Source organism: Mobula birostris, chromosome 13 (genome assembly GCF_030028105.1).
Source record: "Mobula birostris isolate sMobBir1 chromosome 13, sMobBir1.hap1, whole genome shotgun sequence".
NCBI lineage: Eukaryota > Metazoa > Chordata > Chondrichthyes > Myliobatiformes > Myliobatidae > Mobula > Mobula birostris.
Genome location: NC_092382.1, coordinates 26,765,727 through 26,786,416, shown reverse-complemented (window position 1 = coordinate 26,786,416; position 20,690 = coordinate 26,765,727). Strand labels below are relative to the sequence as shown.

General features: G+C 47.0%; 1 protein-coding gene across 8 annotated transcripts in view; it reads right to left on the bottom strand.

Annotated features, from left to right (window-relative positions):
* Nucleotides 1–20,298, bottom strand: part of LOC140208620 (uncharacterized) — a 117,174-nt gene extending 96,876 nt beyond the window's left edge. For 4 of the 8 annotated variants that reach the window (XM_072277424.1, XM_072277430.1, XM_072277431.1 and 1 more), the window contains exons 1-3: nucleotides 20,209–20,284; nucleotides 17,788–17,953; nucleotides 17,245–17,319 (exon numbers count right to left, since the gene is read on the bottom strand). In XM_072277424.1, coding sequence (XP_072133525.1) covers nucleotides 17,245–17,281 — 37 coding nt within the window. In that variant the 5' untranslated portion in view covers nucleotides 17,282–17,319; nucleotides 17,788–17,953; nucleotides 20,209–20,284. Of the gene's footprint in view, nucleotides 1–17,244; nucleotides 17,320–17,787; nucleotides 17,976–18,943; nucleotides 19,006–20,208 lie in introns of those variants that run through there. The other 4 variants (XM_072277425.1, XM_072277426.1, XM_072277428.1 and 1 more) reach the window with 4 other exon arrangements.
* Nucleotides 20,299–20,690: the final 392 nt, after the last annotated feature.

Below are 20,690 nucleotides of genomic sequence, written 5' to 3'. Positions count from 1 at the left end.
TCAGACACTGAGCACAAATGAAAATCATTAACAAAATAATTTTAACTTAGTTGAACTATTGGATAGCATCAGTACCATCATGCAATTAAACACATTATATTCAATAAAAGTTCATTTGTTGTTTCTCCAAATTTCTACGTGATACAAGTAGTCTGAAATTATATTTGTGTTCATCTCCAAGCAGTCTATCATCAGCAAAAAAATTCTAAGGGAGCAACGCTTTTCAAAAAAAATGTTGTCCATACCTCACTTAAACACGAGAGGACCTGCAAATGCTGGAAATTCAAAGCTACACACACAAAATACTGCAGGGACTCAGCACATCAGGCAGTGTCTGTGGAAAAGTGTGAACAGTCGACATTTTCGGCAAAGAGTCTTCTTCATTACTGAGGAGGGATGGACAAGATACCTGAATAAAACTTTGGAGGAAGAATCGGAGAGTTGTCAGTAGGAGAAAGGGAAGGAGGGGACTCAGCGAAAGTAATAGGTTGGTGAGCGGAAATGAAAGTTCAGAGTGGAGCATAGAGAAGTCCGGGGCGGGGAGGGAGGACTTGTTTACTGGAAGCAGAATTCAATACTCATGCAATCGGGTTGGAGATTACCCAGATGGAATATAAGGTGTTGCCCCTTCACTCTGGGGGTGTTCTCATCCCGGCACGAAAGGAGACCATAAATCGAGACGTCAGAATGGGAATCAGAATTAAAGTGTTTGGCCACTGCGAAGTCCCCCTTCTTGCAGATGATACACAGACGCACAACAAAACGGTCTCCCAATTTACGGTGGGCCGCACCAATGTAAATCTGGCTCCATCGGGAGCACGGGGCACAATAGACGACCCCAGCAGATTCGCAGGTGAAGTGTTGCCTCATCTGGAAGGACTGTTTTGGGCTATGCATGAAGGAGAGGGAGGAGGTGTACGGGTAGGTGTAGCACTAAGGCCGCTTGTAGGGATAAGTGACTGGAGGGAAATTAGTGAGGAGGGTTGATCCCTGTTGAAAGGCGAGGGCGGGGTGGGAGCGAGGAAGGTAAAGATGTGTTTAGTTGTAAGGACCTCTTTGGATACGGTGGAAGTTGCAGAGGCTGAAGGGGAGGTAGATAAGGACAAGAGGAACTCTATTATTCTCTGCTTTCAGTCATTGAGCCCTGTGTGAATCCACCTCGCTAGCTCCCCGTGAATCCCACGTGACCGAAACTTCCAGATCAGCTGCCGTGCGGGATCTTGTTCGAGGCTTTACCAAAGTCCATTTAGACAAAATCACCGCTCAACTTCATCTATCTCCATATTTACCTCCTCTAACATCTCCAGAATACTTGACAGATATGATGTCCCACTGGGTGGTGTAGTCGGTGATTTCCCCATACCCAATGTCCAACCACCCGAGGCTTCAGCTTCATTGCAGACTGAGGAAATTCCAATCCCAGCTGTAGAATTGTCAACCTGGATTGAAATCCATACGCTGCCAGTTCCATGTTCTGAGAGAATCCATCCTGATAGTATAACCCAGTGACAGACGCTTCGATGCCGGCGATTTGCCGTGGTGCTGCTGCCGCTTTTGATTTACAAACTGAGCTGGAACTGGAACCTGAAGACCTTCTGCCGGGGCTGGGTCTCAGGCTGGTGAACCAGGCTGGAGCTTGAGAGAGGATGCGGAGACACTTAAGCATGTCTCCAGCAGCTAAATTGAGCACATTTGATCACCATCTTACTACCGTGAGGGATCCTGCCCAGCACGATTGGCTGCCATGTTTCCCTCAGGGTAGCAGAAACAAAATGTAAAATTATAAAACAGAAAATGCTGGGGACTCAGTACATCCAGCTACATTCCTCAAAGGAGAAATGGTGGAGTGACCCAGTCTCAGAACTGGGACTGTCTAAGATGCTGCCGATCTGCTGAGCGTTTCCAGCATTCTCTCTTGTATTACTTTACATTTCCGGTAACAGCAGTTTTTGTTCATTTTCAACGCACAGATAGTAGCTGTTTGCAAAATGTTTGGGACAGACTAAAATGTTTAAACCATTTGTGTAAATGCCACTCTGACCCCTCCAATTTGTTAGTTCTCAGTTCATTCTGACCCTGGTGTAATACATCCCATACAGTCAATGCTCACAGCATCCTTTCCTCCCACTGTCACTCTGTTACATTTGCTCCTGAGGCCACTGTCTCTACGCTGAGAGGCGGTGACCACAGAGCGGCAAAATGTGCAACACTTGCTGCAGATCTGACAGGCTGTTGCCCTGGAAACGGAGGAAGCGGCTCACCAAAAATAACTGAGAAACGAAATAACAAACTTAATATAAGATGTTATGAGTTTCATAGTGTCAAGGATCAACACTAGGCCACTTTTTAACAGAGAAACTAAAATTGTAATGCCTGCTTTTACCCTGCCTCGTGCTGTATTCAATTAGACCTCTGGTAGTTCTTGTTAACAAAGGAAAAAAACAACAACAAAAACACACAAAAAAAGAAAAAAATAATAAAACAACAACGAATCCTGGAAAATTGAATGAAGTAAAAGGTGAAAGAGAGCACTTTACAACGATGACATAGGTCAGAAGAAAGTTTGCTGATACTGATCAGTGAGGTATCCTAAAATGACACAGCTAGAACAAACAATAAGAAATTTGGCATATACCGTTTGCCCCTGACCAAACTTTATCAATGAGTCATGGAAAGTATCCGATCTGGATACTTCCCACCTTCCTACGGCTGCTGCTCTGCCCATGAGAAGTTGAAACATCAGAGAACTGTGGACACAGCTGAGCACAACATAGAAACAGGCCGCCCCCACCCCTCATGAACTGTCTCTATATTCCCCGTTGCCTCAGCAAAGCAGGAAACATAATCAAAGTTCTCCACAAACCTGGACATTCTCACCTCTCCCCACCCATCCGGTGGAAGATTAAAAGAAAACAGAAACATACCACTGGGCTGAAGGATGGCCTCCATTTTGCTGTGATATCAAATTGAATGTTCCCAGTATGATAGGACACAGCTTAATAAGATGGACTGTCGACCTCGCTATCTAACTCCATGTGACCTTGGACCATATGTCTACCTGCACCGCACTTTCTCTGTAACCATAATGATTTGTTACATTCAGTTATTATTTTACCTTCCATCACCTCAATGTTCTGTTGTAATGTATTGATTACTATGGATGGTTCGCAAGACAGGTTTTCACTATACCTCGGTACATGACAATAATAAACGATTCCCCACTTTAATTGTGTGGACACATCAAAGAGAACGAGCTTTTCCTCTGGAACATCTGTAGAGAGTTTTCACTAAAGTGTACACACTATTGAGGAACCCACATAGAAATATAGAAACATAGAAAATAAGTGCAGGAGTAGGCCATTCGGCCCTTCGAGCCTGCACCGCCATTCAGTACGATCATGGCTGATCATCCAATTCAGAAACCTTCCCTCCATACCCCCTGATCCCTTTAGCCACAAGGGCCACATCTAACTCCCTCTTAAATATAGCCAATGAACTGGCCTCAACTGTTTCCTGTGGCAGAGAATTCCACAGATTCACCACTCTCTGTTTGAAGAAGTTTTTCCTAATCTCGGTCCTAAAAGGCTTCCCCTTTATCCTCAAACTGTGTCCCCTCGTTCTGGACTTCCCCAACATCGGGAACAATCTTCCTGCATCTCGCCTGTCCAATCCCTGTAGGATTTTATACGTTTCAATAAGATACCCCCTCAATCTTCTAAATTCCAACGACTATAAGACTAGGCGAACCAGTCTTTCATCATATGAAAGTCCTGCCATACCAGGAATCAATCTGGTGAACCTTCTTTGTACTCCCTCTATGGCAAGGAAGTCTCTCCTCAGAGTAGGGGACCAAAACTGCACGCAATACTCCAGGTGTGGTCTCACCAAGGCCTTGTACAACTGCAGTAGTACCTCCCTGCCCCACTATTCGAATCCTCTCGCTATAAAGGCCAGCATACCATTCGCCTTTTTCACCGCCTGCTGTACCTGCATGCCCACTTTCAATGACTGGTGTATAATGACACCCAGGTCTCGTTGCACCTCCCCTTTTCCTAATCAGCCACCATTCAGATAATATATATACACACACACACACACACATAAATGGAATACGCTTAATTCTCACATTAATATGGTCACATACCCGGAAATATCGGCAAGTCGTAACAGGGGAATGGAATCAAGAACAAAATGCCCAGACAGAAAGAGATGCCGTCACAGATCTGGATGTCACTGCTGGTCTCAACGGGGAAAAGATAAAACTGCTCATACACGTGGGGAAATGCCTCGAACGTGGAGTTACTGCCATTAATCTTCTCTGTCTGCAAAAGCACGACAAGCCGAATGGCCGCTTCCCATGTACTGGAACTATGTAAAACAATTGTCGACCCCAGGCATCGCTGCAGGTGAAGTTCAGATCCGCTACCGGGCCGGGTGATGGACATAAAGATCCCCGGGTACAACTCCACAGATGGGAGTCTTCCCGCCTCATCCCGCTCCAAGGACTAGAGCAACAGGGGCTGAGCGGAGGCTCATCTCCGGCGGCTCGGTGTGAAGGTCCCACAACCAGGATCGACCCCGGCAAGTTTTGGCCAGCAACCCGGACCGAAACCGCCTGTCCGTGTGACTTAACGATACTCACTACCCATCGTCAGATTTCCCGCTCTGGACCGGCCTCAATACTCACCGATGGGAGCTTCCCCCGCAGACAGTCAATCTTCCCCCGGCTCCCCGCCGACGATCCGCATCAACGCTGAACGGAAAGGAAACCACCGACTATCGAGACTGAGCATGCGCAGTATGAGCTCCGCGTCTCCAGCGCTGTGGTGGGCGGAGAGCGGTGGTGGGGGAGCGGACACAAACCTGCAGATGCTGCAGCTCCGCGGTAAACGGGATTGGTGAGTCTCTCATGTCAATATTAGAATCAGGTTCAATATCACCGGCACGTGTCATAAAAATGTGTTGTCTTTACGGCAGCAATACTAAGTAATACATAATAACAGAGAAAAACTGTGAACCACAATAAGGACGTGTGTGTGTGTGTGTGTGTGTGTGTGTGTGTGTGTGTGTGTGGGAGTGTACAATTTTTTGAGCAGCACAGATGAATGCAAGAGGTTCAAATCTCCCGTAAATAGGGTCATACATCGGGAAACAGTGGCTGCACTTCAGCAGGTCATAACTGTGAAATGGGCTGAAAAACAAATGCCCACCCACAGTGGGAGGAGGTGACTGATCTGGACGCCACCGCCTTGTCTGAACGGGCGAAAAATGAAAGATGGGGATAGTCCCGGGATCACCGCCTCATTCCTCCCCCGCCCGTCAGGACGAGAACAACAGGGACTGAGCGGAGGTTCATTTCGGACGGTTCGCTGTGAAGGTCTCACAACCCGGACCGACGCCGGCAGATTCTGCTCCAGGCAGCGGGGCGAGGCCGCCCATTCGGAGAAGTTAACGGGACTGACTGCCCAACATCAGGCCTCCCCGCTTGGGACCGGCCTCGATACGCACCGATGTGAACTTGATGTCTTCACCCCGCAGTCAGCGATCCCTCCCTCGGCTCAGTAAAGCAGAGCGGAGGGTGGGACTTGGGAAACAAACCCGTGTTACGAACCAGCAGCAATAGATTACAAATGGAATCTGGTTTTAATGTTAAAACCACTATCTTTATTAGTAACTACTTATAATATCTTAACTTAAGCAGGATAAACAAAAGTTAACAGTGTTACGTAGGTATGTATGTGTGTGGTTTCCAAGGTAACAAACTTGGAAACAAAGCTAGAGTCTTACGAGGGTGAAATATGCAAGTTCAGCTGTCCACGATGTGAATGATGTGAGAGAGAGAGATATCTGTAATCCCAGGCAACCGTAGAGAGATGGCGATCACGTCGAATTTCACAGATAAACGAAAGAGCCGTCGTCGAAGATCTTATCCATTGAATCGATCCAAAGTCCACTCAAATATCTCACAAAAGTGACCTGTCACAGGAATGTCGTCTTCAAGTGGTTACCACATGATATACCCAGGCAAGGGTTAACTTCGAGTGGTCCCACAGATCATTCCTGAATCCACTCCGGTGGATTATACAAAGTGTGAGACACACACATCTGGAGCAAATCTGCCCCGGCAGTTCTTAGTTCCAACTCTTACTCAGACTGCGAGAGTAGCTGTGCTCTCTCTCTCTCTCTCTCTCTCTCTCTCTCTCTCTCTCTCTCTCTCTCTCTCTCTCTATCTATCTATCTCTCTGTCGGTCTATTTTAATCTGCACAAACTGCGAAAGCTTCTGACTGACGTCATAGTCCCGCCTCACTCAGGCGCTCTTAAAGTAACAGTCCACAGTGCGAAACCGCAGGCCCGTAACACCCGCAACTGCTGCACATCTGCGGTAATGTGTGATCACGTGACCGGTGGGAGGGTCTCCCTGACAATGTCAGAATCTGGTTTAATATCTCCGGCAATGTCGTGGAACGTGTTATCTTTCCGGTAGCAGTACAGTTTAATTCATCTTAGGCGAAAAGAAGTAAATTTATGTGTGTGTGTGTGTGTGTGTGTGTGTGTGTGTGTGTGTGTGTGTGTGTGTGTGTGTGTGTGTAGTAATTTAAATAAGAGTGCAAAAACCGATTCTCTACTTTAGTTGTGTGGAAATAATAGACAGCCTGGATTGCTGATTTGGATCTTCCGGGGGAGGTTTAAATATACTGTACACATTTTTGAGAAACGCAGATAAATGGAAAAGTTGTTAAATCTCGGAAAGATGCGGTCATAGAAACATAGAAACATAGAAAACATACAGCACAATAGAGGCCCTTCGGCCCACAAAGCTGTGCCGAACATGTCCCTACCTTCGAACTACCTGGGCTTTACCCATAGTCCTGTATTGTTCTACAGCTGCATGTAGCCATCCAGGAGACTCTTAAAATACCCTCTCGTTTCCGGCTCCATCACTGCCGCCGACAGCCCATTCCACTCTCTGCGTAAAAAACTTACCTCTGACATCTTCTCTGTACCTGCTTCCAAGCACCTTAAAACTATGCCCTCTCGTGTTAGCAATTTCAGCCCTGGGGAAAAGCCTCTGACTATCCACACATCAATGCCTCTCATTATCTTGTACTCCTCTAATAAATATGTTCCAGGTGCCGAAACCCGGAAACTCATATACTGGGAAATATTGGCGGCGCTTTGGCAAAGGAGTCAGGAAAAATGCCCACCCACAATGAGAAGACGTGACAGGTCTGGATCTTGTTCCTTTGTTTGAATGGGTGACAGATTGAACTACAGACACACGAGAAACAAACCAGCAGATGCTGCAGATGTGCGGTGAAATGGGAGCGAGAAACAGGATCACGTGACCGGTTTACGGACTTCCACCTGACCCGGTGACTCTGCTCCTCACCCCTCACACGCTGCCCGGCCTACCTGCAGCATTTTCTACATTATTTCATATTTACAGCAACTACACTTTAAGTTTTTCTTCTGTATCTTCCGTATCTTCCCCCTTCCCTCTTCCCTCGTGTCACAGTCACAGGGTTGATCCTCATACCATTCCGAAATACAATTTGCACCCAAATCGGAAATGTATCATTTAAATCCCTTCTGGGTTGATATGCACTGATTTCTATTCGTATTCCTCCAGCCTCACTGGACAGGAACACGGACACATCACCAATTGAGAAGCAGAAACAGTTGGACATTTCGTCCTCCAACCACCAACAAGATGACGACTGCTTTCCCATTTCAGCCACATGTTTCTTTCCTCGATCTGTTCGGTCTCCACACAGTTGCCGACCTCTGTTTTATGTGAGGACAAATCACCGAGTCTTCACCGGCCTCTGTGGTGGGAATTTACAGATATTCACCACCCTCGGAGTGGAGACATTTTCCCTCATCCCAGTCCCGGACAGTCCACCCCTTTTTCAGAGACTAGGATCCCTGGTTCAACCGGTAATGATGTTAACAATAACGATAACGATAAGGAGATTGACAGAACACAGGTGACCGATATGCGGCAATCAACATATCTGAGAAATTTGCCGAGGTTTCCAGGATTTGACCATCAGTCGAAAACCTAATGGTTGAAAATTTAGATTGATTTCCTCAAAGCACCCTCGACGGCCTGTTGACCACGCCTCCTTTCCCAACACTAGTCCTCTGCCAGCACCGAGTACCGTCCACTTTCGCACCCTATGCACGCGTGTGAGATGTCTGCGACTCCCGATTTACACGTTTTAAACTTGCTGAAATTGTTGCCTGCAAAGTTTGACTGTTCTGAATTTGCAGCTTATCTCTGTCCGGAGACCCACGGAGTGGCGAGACAGTAATTCACTCATTCTTTTTTTTTCCGGTCCCCAGTGAATTTAGTGGCCGTTGTGATCTTGTCCCGGGGAAAGTGCGGCCTCTCCACCTGCACCACTTGCTACCTGGTGGCCATGGCAACGGCCGATCTACCGACCATCATCTTTCGGGTCATATTGTGGCCGGTCAGTTACTATTACTTCCCCGGGACTTCCCTGGACTTCACCCCCGGACGCAGTGTGATCTTTGCCCTGGGACAGGCAGCCACCGACTGTTCTGTCTGGTTCACTGTCACTTTTACATTCGATCGGTTTATCCCCATCTGCTGCCAGAAGCGGAAAGCAAAGTATTGCACCGGTAAAACTGCGGCTGTTGTTCTGACAACAACAGGCGTCCTGTTCTGGTTTAAAAATGTGCCCTATTTCTTTAGATATTATCCTGTGAAAGTTATTGGCAATGTACCCTGGGGCTGTATTCCAAAGCCGGGCTACTATACGGATCCCGGGTGGGTGGGATATAGATGGCTTTCCGCTGTTCTAACGTCGTTACTCCCGTTCGTGTTAATACTGCTGCTGAACGCTCTGACAGTCAGGCACATTTTGGTGACCAGTCGCGTCCGTAAGGGGCTGAGGGGTCAGAGCAAGGCGGAGAACCGCAGTGACCCGGAGATGGAGAGCAGGAGGAGGTCTGTGATCTTACTTCTCACCATCTCCGGAAGCTTCATCACCCTGTGGTCGGTGAATGTTACCGAATTCCTTTATTACACCATTGCCAGACTGGATCAAAAATATTACAACGAATCCAAATACATATTTGGACAGTGCGGAGACATGCTGGTGATGTTAAGTTGCTGTACAAATACTTTTATTTATGGGGTGACTCAGTCCAAGTTCAGAGAGCAGTTGAACAGAGCTGCCGTATATCCGTTCAAAACAATTATTCAATTTATCAATAAACAAAATATCTAAGCTCTTCTCAAAGGAGATGGTGGCGTTTTCCAAATTGGCACTACAGAACTGCTGGTCATTGACTAACATTGCAGCGTGGAGAATAGGCTGGTTTTGTCCGAGAGAGACACAGCACGGGACCAGATTCTTCGCAGCGCGCAACTTCCACCGCTTACCAATGATTAAACTCACCGTACCGTTTACTTTGTCATTTTATGTTTTTATTTTCACCACATTCCTCCACACCCCCCCAACCCCGTCACCGCCACGCCCATTTCGATAATGAATTCCACGGTCCAAAGGAAATGCGCATCCATCAGTTAGCTTCTCGGTGACGGAGAACCTGGTGAAATACCGCGGACACATGCAGAACGGGCAGCATTCACACTCAGCACCCCGGTCAGACTAAGACTTTTGCACAAGACTGCAAAAACAATTGTTCAGCTTTCTCTTTTGTCTTCACTACAAGGAATATCTCATTGCCACCTTCTCCAACACCACAGTGATCACCGTTATAATCCACCAGAAACTGGTGTGGTCCCAGTGCCCTAAACCTGGACATTTCTCCTTAAATTTCCTGATTATTCCTTAAAAAGCATTGCCAAAATAGCCTACCTATCTTTGCCTACACGGCCCATTACTCCAACATAAACCTGCCGTCTTCTTCAAAAACTTCACACTTGTCGGTTTTCCTTACTGATATAACATATGCAAGTGCTCTCCTTATTTCACCGACATTATTGTTCGCGCAGTTTTGACCTTTGGCTTGAATGTCTGTTCTACCTTTTCTCTCGAACAACCTGTAAAAGGGTGGAGTGATGGTCATTGATCCCGAACGATTTCCCCACAGACTGACACATCACCCACTTGTACAGTCTGATTCCCTGACAAGTCATCGAGTACAATCATTTGACTTCCGGTGCCATCTTCATCCTAATTCACAGAGCGTTCCTGGAGGCAGATAACACATTTTACCCAATCTAAAACGTTGCAACTTTGGCAGTCCCGGCAATATTTCGTGGAGGATTTCACCAAGTATTACACCTATTGTTATTCATATATGTAACACCTAGTTAAGATTTTTATGTTTTGTTGTAGGCATTTCATTTTAGCCGTTCTGTGAGAGCTGTTCTGCTTTCAGCCTGTTTGGGTTTGAGCTAAAGTTAAGAGGCTGTGCTGTTCAAATTAGGAACGTTGTGTCAGCCGATCAGGATGGTGGAATTAGGAGCAGATTCTTAGAGAATGCTGGGCCGAGAGGTTATTGTGACGGACTCTCGTGTGGGTTGGGGTCTTTTCGGCGGGGTGTGGGAAAATACAGGAGGGAAGATGGCTCGAGGTGCCGTCCCTGTTGTACAAGGTGCCCTGTGCAGATAAGTGACTTCAAAGGTGAAGGACCAATACTCCCGTGGGGGAGCCCGGTTGTTCGAAATGAATTTCGAGTGATATTCGGAACGTGATGTGTGCTTTCACGCAGACCGAGGGTCCACGCGTGAGTTAAAGACAACCTCAAGATGAACTCCCACTTGGATGCACACTTGGACTAGGTTAACTCTGAAGGGCCTGTTTCTCTTGTCTTTTTCCTACTAACTGTTTGATAAAGCTGACATTTTTAAATATACTTTCTTTATAATTGCATGCAGTGGACGATTTCACACTTCGTTCCGATGGTGAATTGCATGGTGTCAGTATTTACGCACTATTCACCCATTCGGGGTTCGGGTAGGCGTGACATTCCAACTGCCCTTTTTTTGGGGGGGGGCGCGGAATTTATCCTGATCCTAGATGAACGGAGTCTGGAAAGATGGATTTCTCACCGCCGGATCCAGTGGTTGTTAGCGAAGTAATACAGTGCTAGAAACGCGCGGTAAGGAAGTGGCTTCATATACCTAACTCTGAATTCCCTTCATCTGTTCACCTCTACGTGCTGATTCCGACTGTGTGTCCTGTTGTATTATCCCATCATTGTGATCACTCCTTCGGTATTTCTATGTTTCTCCACAGGACGTGGCTGGTTTCCGACCTTTATGTCATACGTACTTCCAATGAGCTACAATGATTTTCCTCTAAACACTAACACAGTTCTCCCCCACTTCATCTCTATCAAAGCAGTAATATCCCAGAAAACTGAGTTGCCGGTATTATCATCCATCAGCCGTGCCTCTATAACCACGTATAGCCATTTTCAGGCCATTCTCTTAGCCAACCCAGCTCCCTCTGCAAGCTTTGATAGCCTTCGTCGCTGTTCACTACGACTCCGTGTAGATGCACGTGCAGATCGGCGTCAAGATCCCTAAGGAACAAACCTTGTCCCAGCATTTCGATGCAGTTATAAAGAAGACAAGACAACGGCTATACTTCATTAGGAGTTTGAACAGATTTGGTATGTCAACAAACACACTCATACGTACTTCCTATGAGCTACAATGATCTTCCCCTAATCACTAATACAGTTCTCCCCCATTTCATCTCTATCAAAGCAGTATTAGCCCAGACGGCTGAGTTGCCGGTCGCACCATCCATCAGCCACGCCTCTATAGCCACGTTGAGTCATGTTCAACCATCCTCTCAGACAATCCAGATCGCTCTGCAAGCTCTGATAGCCTTCCGTGTAGATGCAGATGCAGATGGGTGCGAGATCTCTAAGGACCTATCCTGGTCCAAACATATCGGTACACTTAGAAAGCAGGCAAGAGAGCGGCTATACTTCTTTCGGAGTTTGAAGAAATTTGGTATCTCAACAAATACACTCAAAAACCTCTCTAGATGTACCGTGGAGAGCATTCTGACAGGCCGCATCACTGTCTGTTATGGGGGGGGGGGGGCGGGGGCTGCTGCAGAAGGTTGTAAATTTAGTCGGCTCCATCTGGGGTACGAGCCTACAAAGTACCCAGGATATCTTCAGGGAGCGGTGTCTCAGAAGGGCAGCGTCCATTATTAAGAACTTCCAGCAACCAGTTCATGCCTTTTCCTCACTATTACTATGAAGCAGGAGGTAGAAAAGCCTGAAGGCACACACACACAGCGATTCAGGAACAGCTTCTTCCCCTCTGCCATCCGAATGCCTAAATAGACATTGAACGCTTGGACACGACCTGACTATTTAAATATATATATTATTTCTGTTTTTGCAAGATTTTTAATCTATTCCATATCCGTATACTGCAATTGATTTACTTATTTGTTTATTAGAAAAATAGAAACATAGAAAACCTACAGCACAATACAGGCCCTTCGGCCCACAAAGCTGTGCCGATTATGTCCTTAACTAGAATTACCTAGGTTTACCCATAGCTCTGTATTTTTCTAAGCTCCGTGTAGCCATCCAGGAGTCCCTTAAAAGACCCTGTTGTTCCCGCCTCCACCACAACCGCCAGTAGCCCAGTCCATGCACTCACCACTCTCTGCGTAAAAAAAAACTTTCTCCTGACATCTTTTCTGTACCTATTTCCAAGCACCTTAAAGCTATGCCCTCTCGTGGTAGCCATTTCAGCCCTGGGTAAAAAAGCCTCTGACTATTCACATAATCAATGCCTCTCATCATCTTAGACACCTCTATCAGGTCACCTCTCATCCTCCGTCGCTCCAAGGAGAAAAGGCCGAGTTCACTCAACCTATTCTCATAAGGCCTGCTCCCCAGTCCAGGCAACATCCTTATACTGGTATTTTTTCTTCTTCTATAATATGTATCGCATTGAACTGCAGCTACCAAGTTAACACATTTCACGACACATGCCGGTGATAATAAACCTGATTCTGATTCTGAAATCTATTGAAGATCTTTCAGCTCCAGTCATGGATGATACCGCTGATTTTCAAGAGGACCAATTTCGTCCCTGACTGATCAGGCCAATATATATGTCTATATCCTAGACCCAATATGTTTGAGTTCGACTTGAAATTTGACAGGGAGAAAGCAAAGTCTGATGTAGCAGTATTTCAGAGGAGTGAGGGAAATTACGGTGGTATGAGAGAGAAATTGGCCAAAGTAAATTGGAAGGAGCTGCTGGCAGGAATGTCAGCAGAGCAGCGATGGCGTGCAAAGAGCGAGAGGGACAGGAGACTGGGAGAGAGCTGAAGGGAAAGACACGAGTAGAGAGAGCCTGAGGGAGAACACGTCACGGAGGGAGATTGTGGGAGAAACGGAGTGGTGGGAGAGAGAGTGCCTGGGAGCAGCAGGAGAGAGTGGAGAGAGAAGAGAGACTAAGGACGGAGAACATCTGCAAGAGACTCAAGAGACTGACTAGGTGACTGAAATACTGAAGAGAGACCGGGCGGGATGTGGCGACGAGGAGCAGCATGGTGGAGAGAGAGAGAGAGAGAGAGATAGAGAGACAGAGAGAGAGAGAGAGAGAGAGAGAGAGAGAGAGAGAGAGGAGGTTGAAAGGGACTTTGAATGTGGCGAATGGCCGTGGTGAGCAAAGCGATTGGGCTGGAGAGAGACTTTGGGTGTGGATAAAGATTTGAGGGTTGGGAAGAGAGATCGGAGTGGTGATGGAAACTAGGTTGAGGAGAGGCCAGGATGAGGAGAGAGACTGAGACAGAGAGAGAAGCAAGAGAGGTTGAAACCTGGGAGAGAGATTGAGGGGAGAAAGAGACTGGAGTATAGGGAGTCTGTAGGACAGAGAGATAGGGGGATAGGTAGGGATTGAGAGTGAACGAGAGAGAGAGAGAGAGAGAGAGAGAGACGGGGTTGTGGAGAGACATTAGGCTGGAAAGAGAGAGACGGGAGGGAGTGACTGTGCAAAGACGAGACCGGTGGGATGGCGAAGAGACTGGGGGTTAGAGAAAGACAGATTGATGGCGAGACACACTGGAGGTTATAATCTGGGGCGGCGGGAGAAGAACGATGAGATAAACGGGGAGAGAAAGCGAGGTAGAGAGATACGGCGAGAGACGGTCGAGATAGGCAAAGGGAGATTGAGATGACAGAGAATCTGTGGGAGAAAGAGAGACTAGGAAGTAAGAAAGACTGGGTAGAGAGACACTGGGCGGAGAGACGGAAGTGAGGGAGACTGGGTAGGAAGAGACTGGCGTAGAGAGGGTGGAACTGGTGGACAGAGAGACTGGGGGAGAGGGAGAGCGGGTAGAGGGGGTGGGTAGAAGAAGAATAGTCGAGGGAGACTGAGGGGACAGAGAGAGAGTCGGGTGAGAGACACTGGGTTCCGGGAGATGCTGAGAGAGAGAGAGAGAGAGAGAGTAGGCAAAGCGGGGAGATAGCTGAGCGAGTGGGGGACAGAAATACTAGGAAAAAGGACAAGGGGAAGAGAAAATGCGGAGAGAGAAATTTTGGGGAGAGGCAGACTGGGGGAGAAATAGATTGGAGGGGAAAGACGGGATAGGAGTTTTAGTGGAGTGAGGGACACAGGGATCCTGGGGTGTGAGAGAGAGAGAGACTGAGGGGCGAGAGAGAGAGAGAGACTGAGGGGTAGAGGGAATGAATGTGGATTGAAACACACTGGGGATGTACAGACTTGGGGAAAGAGAATGCGGAACGAGAGATGGGTTGGGGGGGGCAAGGGAGCGACACAGACAGGGGAGAGGACGGGCGAGAAAAACAAGGATTGGGAAAGATAAGATGTGGAAAGAGAGAGTTGGAGGCGAAAGAGACGGTGGGCACTGCAGGAAGAAACAGGAGGGGTGAACCTGTTGGGGGGGGGACAGCGAGAAAGAGAGAGAGGTCGGGATTGAACGAAGAGACTGTGTGAGAGAGAGAATCTGGGACCACATGGTCTGGAGTGCTGAGGAGGGAGAAATTGGGAAAGGAGAGTGAGAAGGAGAGAAAGAAACTGATGATTGATAGAAAGAGCAGGACGAGAGAAAGAGAGTGGACTTGAATGGGGAACAGGGGTCGGGCTGAGGAGAGAGACCTGAGGGAGAGATGGTGGGACGGTAGAGGCAGAGAGAGAGAGAGAGAGAGAGAGAGAGAGAGAGAGAGAGAGATACGGGTAGGAAAGGCGGATTGGAGAGAGAGATAATGTACTGGTTGGGCACAGGAGTACATTCAGCCAGAGACTCATTCCTCCGAGACGCAGTACTGAGCGTCATAGGAAGTCATTCCTGCCTGTGGCCATCAAACTTTACAACTCCTCCCTTGGAGGGTCAGACACCCTGAGCCAATAGGCTGGTCCTGGACTTATTTCAAAATTTACTGGCATAATTTACATATCACTATTTAACTATTTATGGTTTTATTACTATTTAATTATTTATGTTGCAACTGTAACGAAAACCAATTTCCCCCGGGATCAATAAAGTATGACTATGACTATGAGATGGGAGAAAGGAAGAAGAGAAAGAGAAGGGGAGAGGGAGATGGGGGAAAGAAGGAAAAGAAACAGAAGGGTAGAGAGAATATCGGTGGTAAATGTGACGGGAGGCCGTAGGGAATGATTTGTCGGGGCTTAGTGAGACGGTTGGAGAGAGACATCAGGTCTGGAGAGAGACGCAGATGACTGACTGTGAGGAGGGAGAGACTATGAGAAAGCCTGCTGGAGGTGCGGCGAGAGACTAGGTGTTAGAGAGAGCCAGCAGAGCAAAACACTGCGGGAGGGAGATAGAGAGACTGGGGGCTGAGAGACAGACTGGGATGAAGGAGGATGGGGCACTGTAGGTCAGAAAAAAGGCCTAGGTACCATGAGTCGTTATAGGGTTTTCACACCCATACGCCATTTTAGGATTGCACAGCTTCCATTGTAAAATCCCTCTGAAACATCCATCCAGCCCTTTCCGTCTCGGTCTGACCCCTCCCTCCTTGTCACATTGATCACACCCTCCACCCCTTTTTGCGATTTCCAATTCTAAGCCATCTTGGTGACCACCCTCCCTTCCTCTCCCGAACACCCCCACCTTCATCCCCTCCTCCGACCTAGCCTCACTCTATCTTTCTGTCCGATCCTCCGCAAAAATCGCCTTCCCTGCCCTCTGTGACGCCTCTTGTCCTTCCCAAACACCCAGGGAACCACATTGTCAACTTCGCCAATGACACAACAGTGGTGTGGTCCATCACTAATATCAATAAGATGACACACAGAGAGAACGATTAACGGTTTGTTACCAGGCAAATAACTTCTTCCTTAATGTCAACGAGACAAAGGAGATGGTTATCAACTTCAGGAGAACTTGCACCACTCACATACATCTTTACAACAGCAGCAGAGCAGTGGAAATGAAGCAGTTTCAAACTCCTGGGCGTGTACAACTCACATAACCTCTCACGGTCCCAGAACACATTCCACAGAATCTCCACTTTCCGAGGAGGCTGAAGAGAGATGGACAATGTATAGTACATGTATACTCATGTCTTACAACAGATGTACAACGGAGAGTATCGCAACATGCTGCATCACTGCCTGGTACGGGAATGGCACCGTGGCGGTCAGAAAGTCTGTACAATGGGTCGTCAAACTTCCCAAAACATCACCGGCACCAGCCGACCCCCCAAGGTGCGGGACAGGTGCGGGAAAAAGTCCGGCAACAGCATGAAGTTTCCCACCCACGCTGCGCAGGGACTGTCTGTCCCACTTTCATCAGAGAGGAGGCTACATGGCATCAACTCCAGGACTAGTAGACTCAAAATAGTTATTTTCTCAAGCAGTAAGGCCAATCAGTACCTCCACCCACTACCTTACCCCTCCACAACGCCATCACCACGAGTTTAACATCTCCTGTCAGTCACCATATGTCCAGATCCTCCTGCGCCTAACGTCACCTTATGGACATACAATTAACGTTTGAAGCTGCGATATATATTGTGTTTTTTATATATAATTGTGGTCTTTATCTTTCTGTGTGTGTGTGTGTGTGCGTGCTTTTCTTTTTGTTCCTGCATCACTTGTTTTCCTTTTCACTTGTGTACTGGAATGACATGAAACAATCTGAATCTTCAAGCCTGGGGAACTCACCACGACCAGCCACACTATCTTATGCTCCTTCCTGATTTTATAAACTCCTACAATGTTACCCTCCCTCTCCTCTGCTCCTGTGAAATAAAGATCCAGCTCGGCCAACCTCTTCCTATGAATCGGCTCTCTAGTCCAGTCGGCATCTTCACCAATCTCTTCGTCACGCTCTCCACGCTCTTTCCTACAATAGGGTGAACAAAACTGCATATGATACTCGCTGTAGCCTCACCAACAATTTATACAACTACAATATAATGCCCATAATCCAAAGCTCAATGCTACACTGATGAAGGCCAGCATGGTTAAAGCCTTCCTTCCCAAACTTTTCACTTCCACGTCCACTTTCAGGGAGCCGTACACTTGTACTCCCAGGTTGCTCTGTTCCACAACACTTGGTGCCCCGCCATTCACTATTTCACTCCCATCATGATTTGACTGTCCATCATGCACCATCCGTCACTTGTCCAAGATGAAAACCAATTGTCATTCCTCATCCCATCTCTATAACTGACCAAGATCTCTTTAAAATTCATTGTTACCTGTTGTAATACCGAGCAGACTCCCGAAATTTATATCAAACTTGCTGACCGTGCCATGCACATTCATATTCATGTCCTGAGTTATGAATTACAGAAGTCTCAGTACTCACATCTCACTCGTCACAAGCCTCGATTCGCTCTATCCATCTTTAGTCATCACCCTCTGCTTCCTGTCATCGAGCCCGCTTGACAGATATGACGTCCCAGTGGGTGACGTAGTCGGTGATTTCCCCACAACTGGTGTCCAATCGCCCGGATTCTCAGCTTCGCTGCAGACTGAGAAGTTTCCAATAAACACCTATATAGTGACCAAGTGGACGTAAGCCCCTATACAGCCCATTCTATATTCTCACCGACTCCTTCCCAATATAATAACACACAACCCTGCGATGCTTTTGCGCCGGCGATTTGCCGAGTGTTCCTGCCATATCCGATTCATAAACTAAGGTGGAACTGGAACTTAATGCCCCAATGCCGAGGCTGGGGCTCAGGCTGATTAACTGGTCTGTAGGTTGTAAGAGGATCCAGATACACTTCAGCTTGTCTCCAGTAGTTAAACCGAGCACATTTGATCACAATATCATTGCTGTGTGGGATCTCGCCCTGCACAGTTGGCTGTCATGTTTCCCACAGTGTAGCAGGAATAAATTGTTCATTATGTAAAATTACAAAATAGAAAATGCTGGGAGCTCAGTACATCAGGCTACATCTGTGAAAGGGGAAATGGTGGAAGACCCAGTTTCACAACTGAGGCTGTTCAAGGTGCAGCCGACCTGCTGAGCGTTTCCAGTATTTTCTTCTTCTTGCTTTAAATATCCTGCAACAGTAATATTTCCTCTCTATTTAATACACAGATGTAATCTGATTGCAGAAATGTTTGGGGCACCCCAAACTGTTCAACAGATTGGTACAAATGCCATCGCCACAACCGTGAACTTGTTACTTCTCAGTCCACTCTGACCCTGGCGTAATACAGTCCATAGTGCCAATGCTCACAGCATCCTTTCCTCCCACTATCATTCTGTTACATTTGTTCCCAAGGCCACTGACTCGATGCTTAGAGTCAGTGACCAAAGAGCGATTAAAATTGTGCAATTCCTGTTGCAATTCTGGCCAGTTGTTACCGTGGAAACGGAGGAAGTGGCTCAACAACGGTAACTGAAAAAGGAAATAACAAACTCAACAGCATACCCTGTGAGTTACATTGTGACAAAGATTAACACTGCAGCCATTTTGTAACGGGGAAACTAAAATTGTAATGGCTACCTTTACTCTGATTCCTGTTGCATTCCGTTAAACCTCTGTAGATCCAGCTCATAAAAAGGACTCCTGGAAAAATCAATGAGGTAAAATGTGGAAGACAATAGTTTACAATGAAGACGACGGTTAGGAAAAACGTTGTTGATATATGTATACCATTGAGCTGGTGAGATACATGCTGGGCCGAAGACAGCAGAGAACTGTGACACAGCTGAACACATCGGAGAAACACGTCTCCCCTTCATGGACTCTGTCTGCACTCACCCCTGCCTCTGTAAAGCAGCCAACATACCCACAACCCTGGACATTTTCAATTCTCACCTCCCATCGGGCCGGAGATAAAATGAAACAGAAACATACCACCAAGCTCAAGGACAGATCCTTAACCAAACTGAATATTCCTCAGTTCGATGAGATGGACTCCTGACCTCACAATGTAACTCGATGTGACCTTGCACCGTTTATCTAAATGCATTGCACATTCTCTGTAACCATAATGAGTTGTTACTCTGTTATTGTTTCACCCTGTTTCACCTCAATGTACTGCACTAATGTATTGATCTGCAAGGATGATACCGAATACAGGATTTTCACTTAACCTCGGTACATGACAAAAATAAACATTTTTCCCATTTTAATTGAGCGGGAATATTAGCCAGCTAGGGTCTTCCTTTGGAAAATCTAGAAGAGAATTTCGTTTTCCGAGAAATCTATATAAATGAAACAGAGACTTAATTCGCTGATGAATCGGGTCATGTATAAGGAAACATTGGACGTATTGTGGAAAATCCTAGCATGGAAAAGAAAATCGAAATTCCCCCAAGAGGACATGACAGATCAGGATCTCACTGTCGCCTGAACGGATTAAACATTAAACTACACATAGACCTGGACTCGTGTCCCGAAACTCCAATTATTCTGTTTAACCTTCTCTGTCTCCAAGAGCACAACAGGCCGAATGGTCGCTTTCTGTGCCTAGAATGATGTAAAATAATTGTCGACCCCAGACATCGATCCAGGTGAAGTTTGGATCCGCTACTGGACCAGGTGATGGTGGTAAAATTCCCCAGGTACAACTGAACGGGTGGTGTAGCCCCGGCATCACCACCTCATCCCGCTTCTAGAACCAAGGCACCAGGGGCTGAGCGATGGCTCATCTCAGGCGGCTCGGTGTGTAAATCCTACAACCCTAACAGATCCCGCCAGGGAAGTGAACGGGACTCACAGCCCAACATCAGACGTCTCCACTCGGGACCGGCCTCAATACTCACCGGAGGAAACTTGATGTACTAGCCCCGCAGGCAGAGATCCGACCGCCGGCTCCGCGGCGACGATTCGCTTCAATACAGAACGGAAAGAGAACCACCGCCCAGCCCGGGATTGAGCATGCGCAATGTGATCTCGCGTCTTGGAGCGGCAGGCGGGGCCTCGGAAACAATCCCGCAGCTACTGCAGTTCCGCGATTAACGGTCTCATATGACAGATGGGTTTGGCCTCCCATGGCAATATCACAATCAGATTCAATATCCCCGACATATGTCATGAAATCTGTTGCCTTTGCGGCAGCACCATTGTGTAATAAATAACAATACCGAAAAAAAACTGATAAGTATTGCAAAAATATATTTTTTTTCAAAAATCCAAAACTCAATGCCACATCTTTTCCAGGTATATTAAGAGCAAAAGGATTGTAAGGGATAAAATTGGTCCTCTTGAAGATCAGAGTTGTCAGCTATGTGTGGAACCAAAGGAA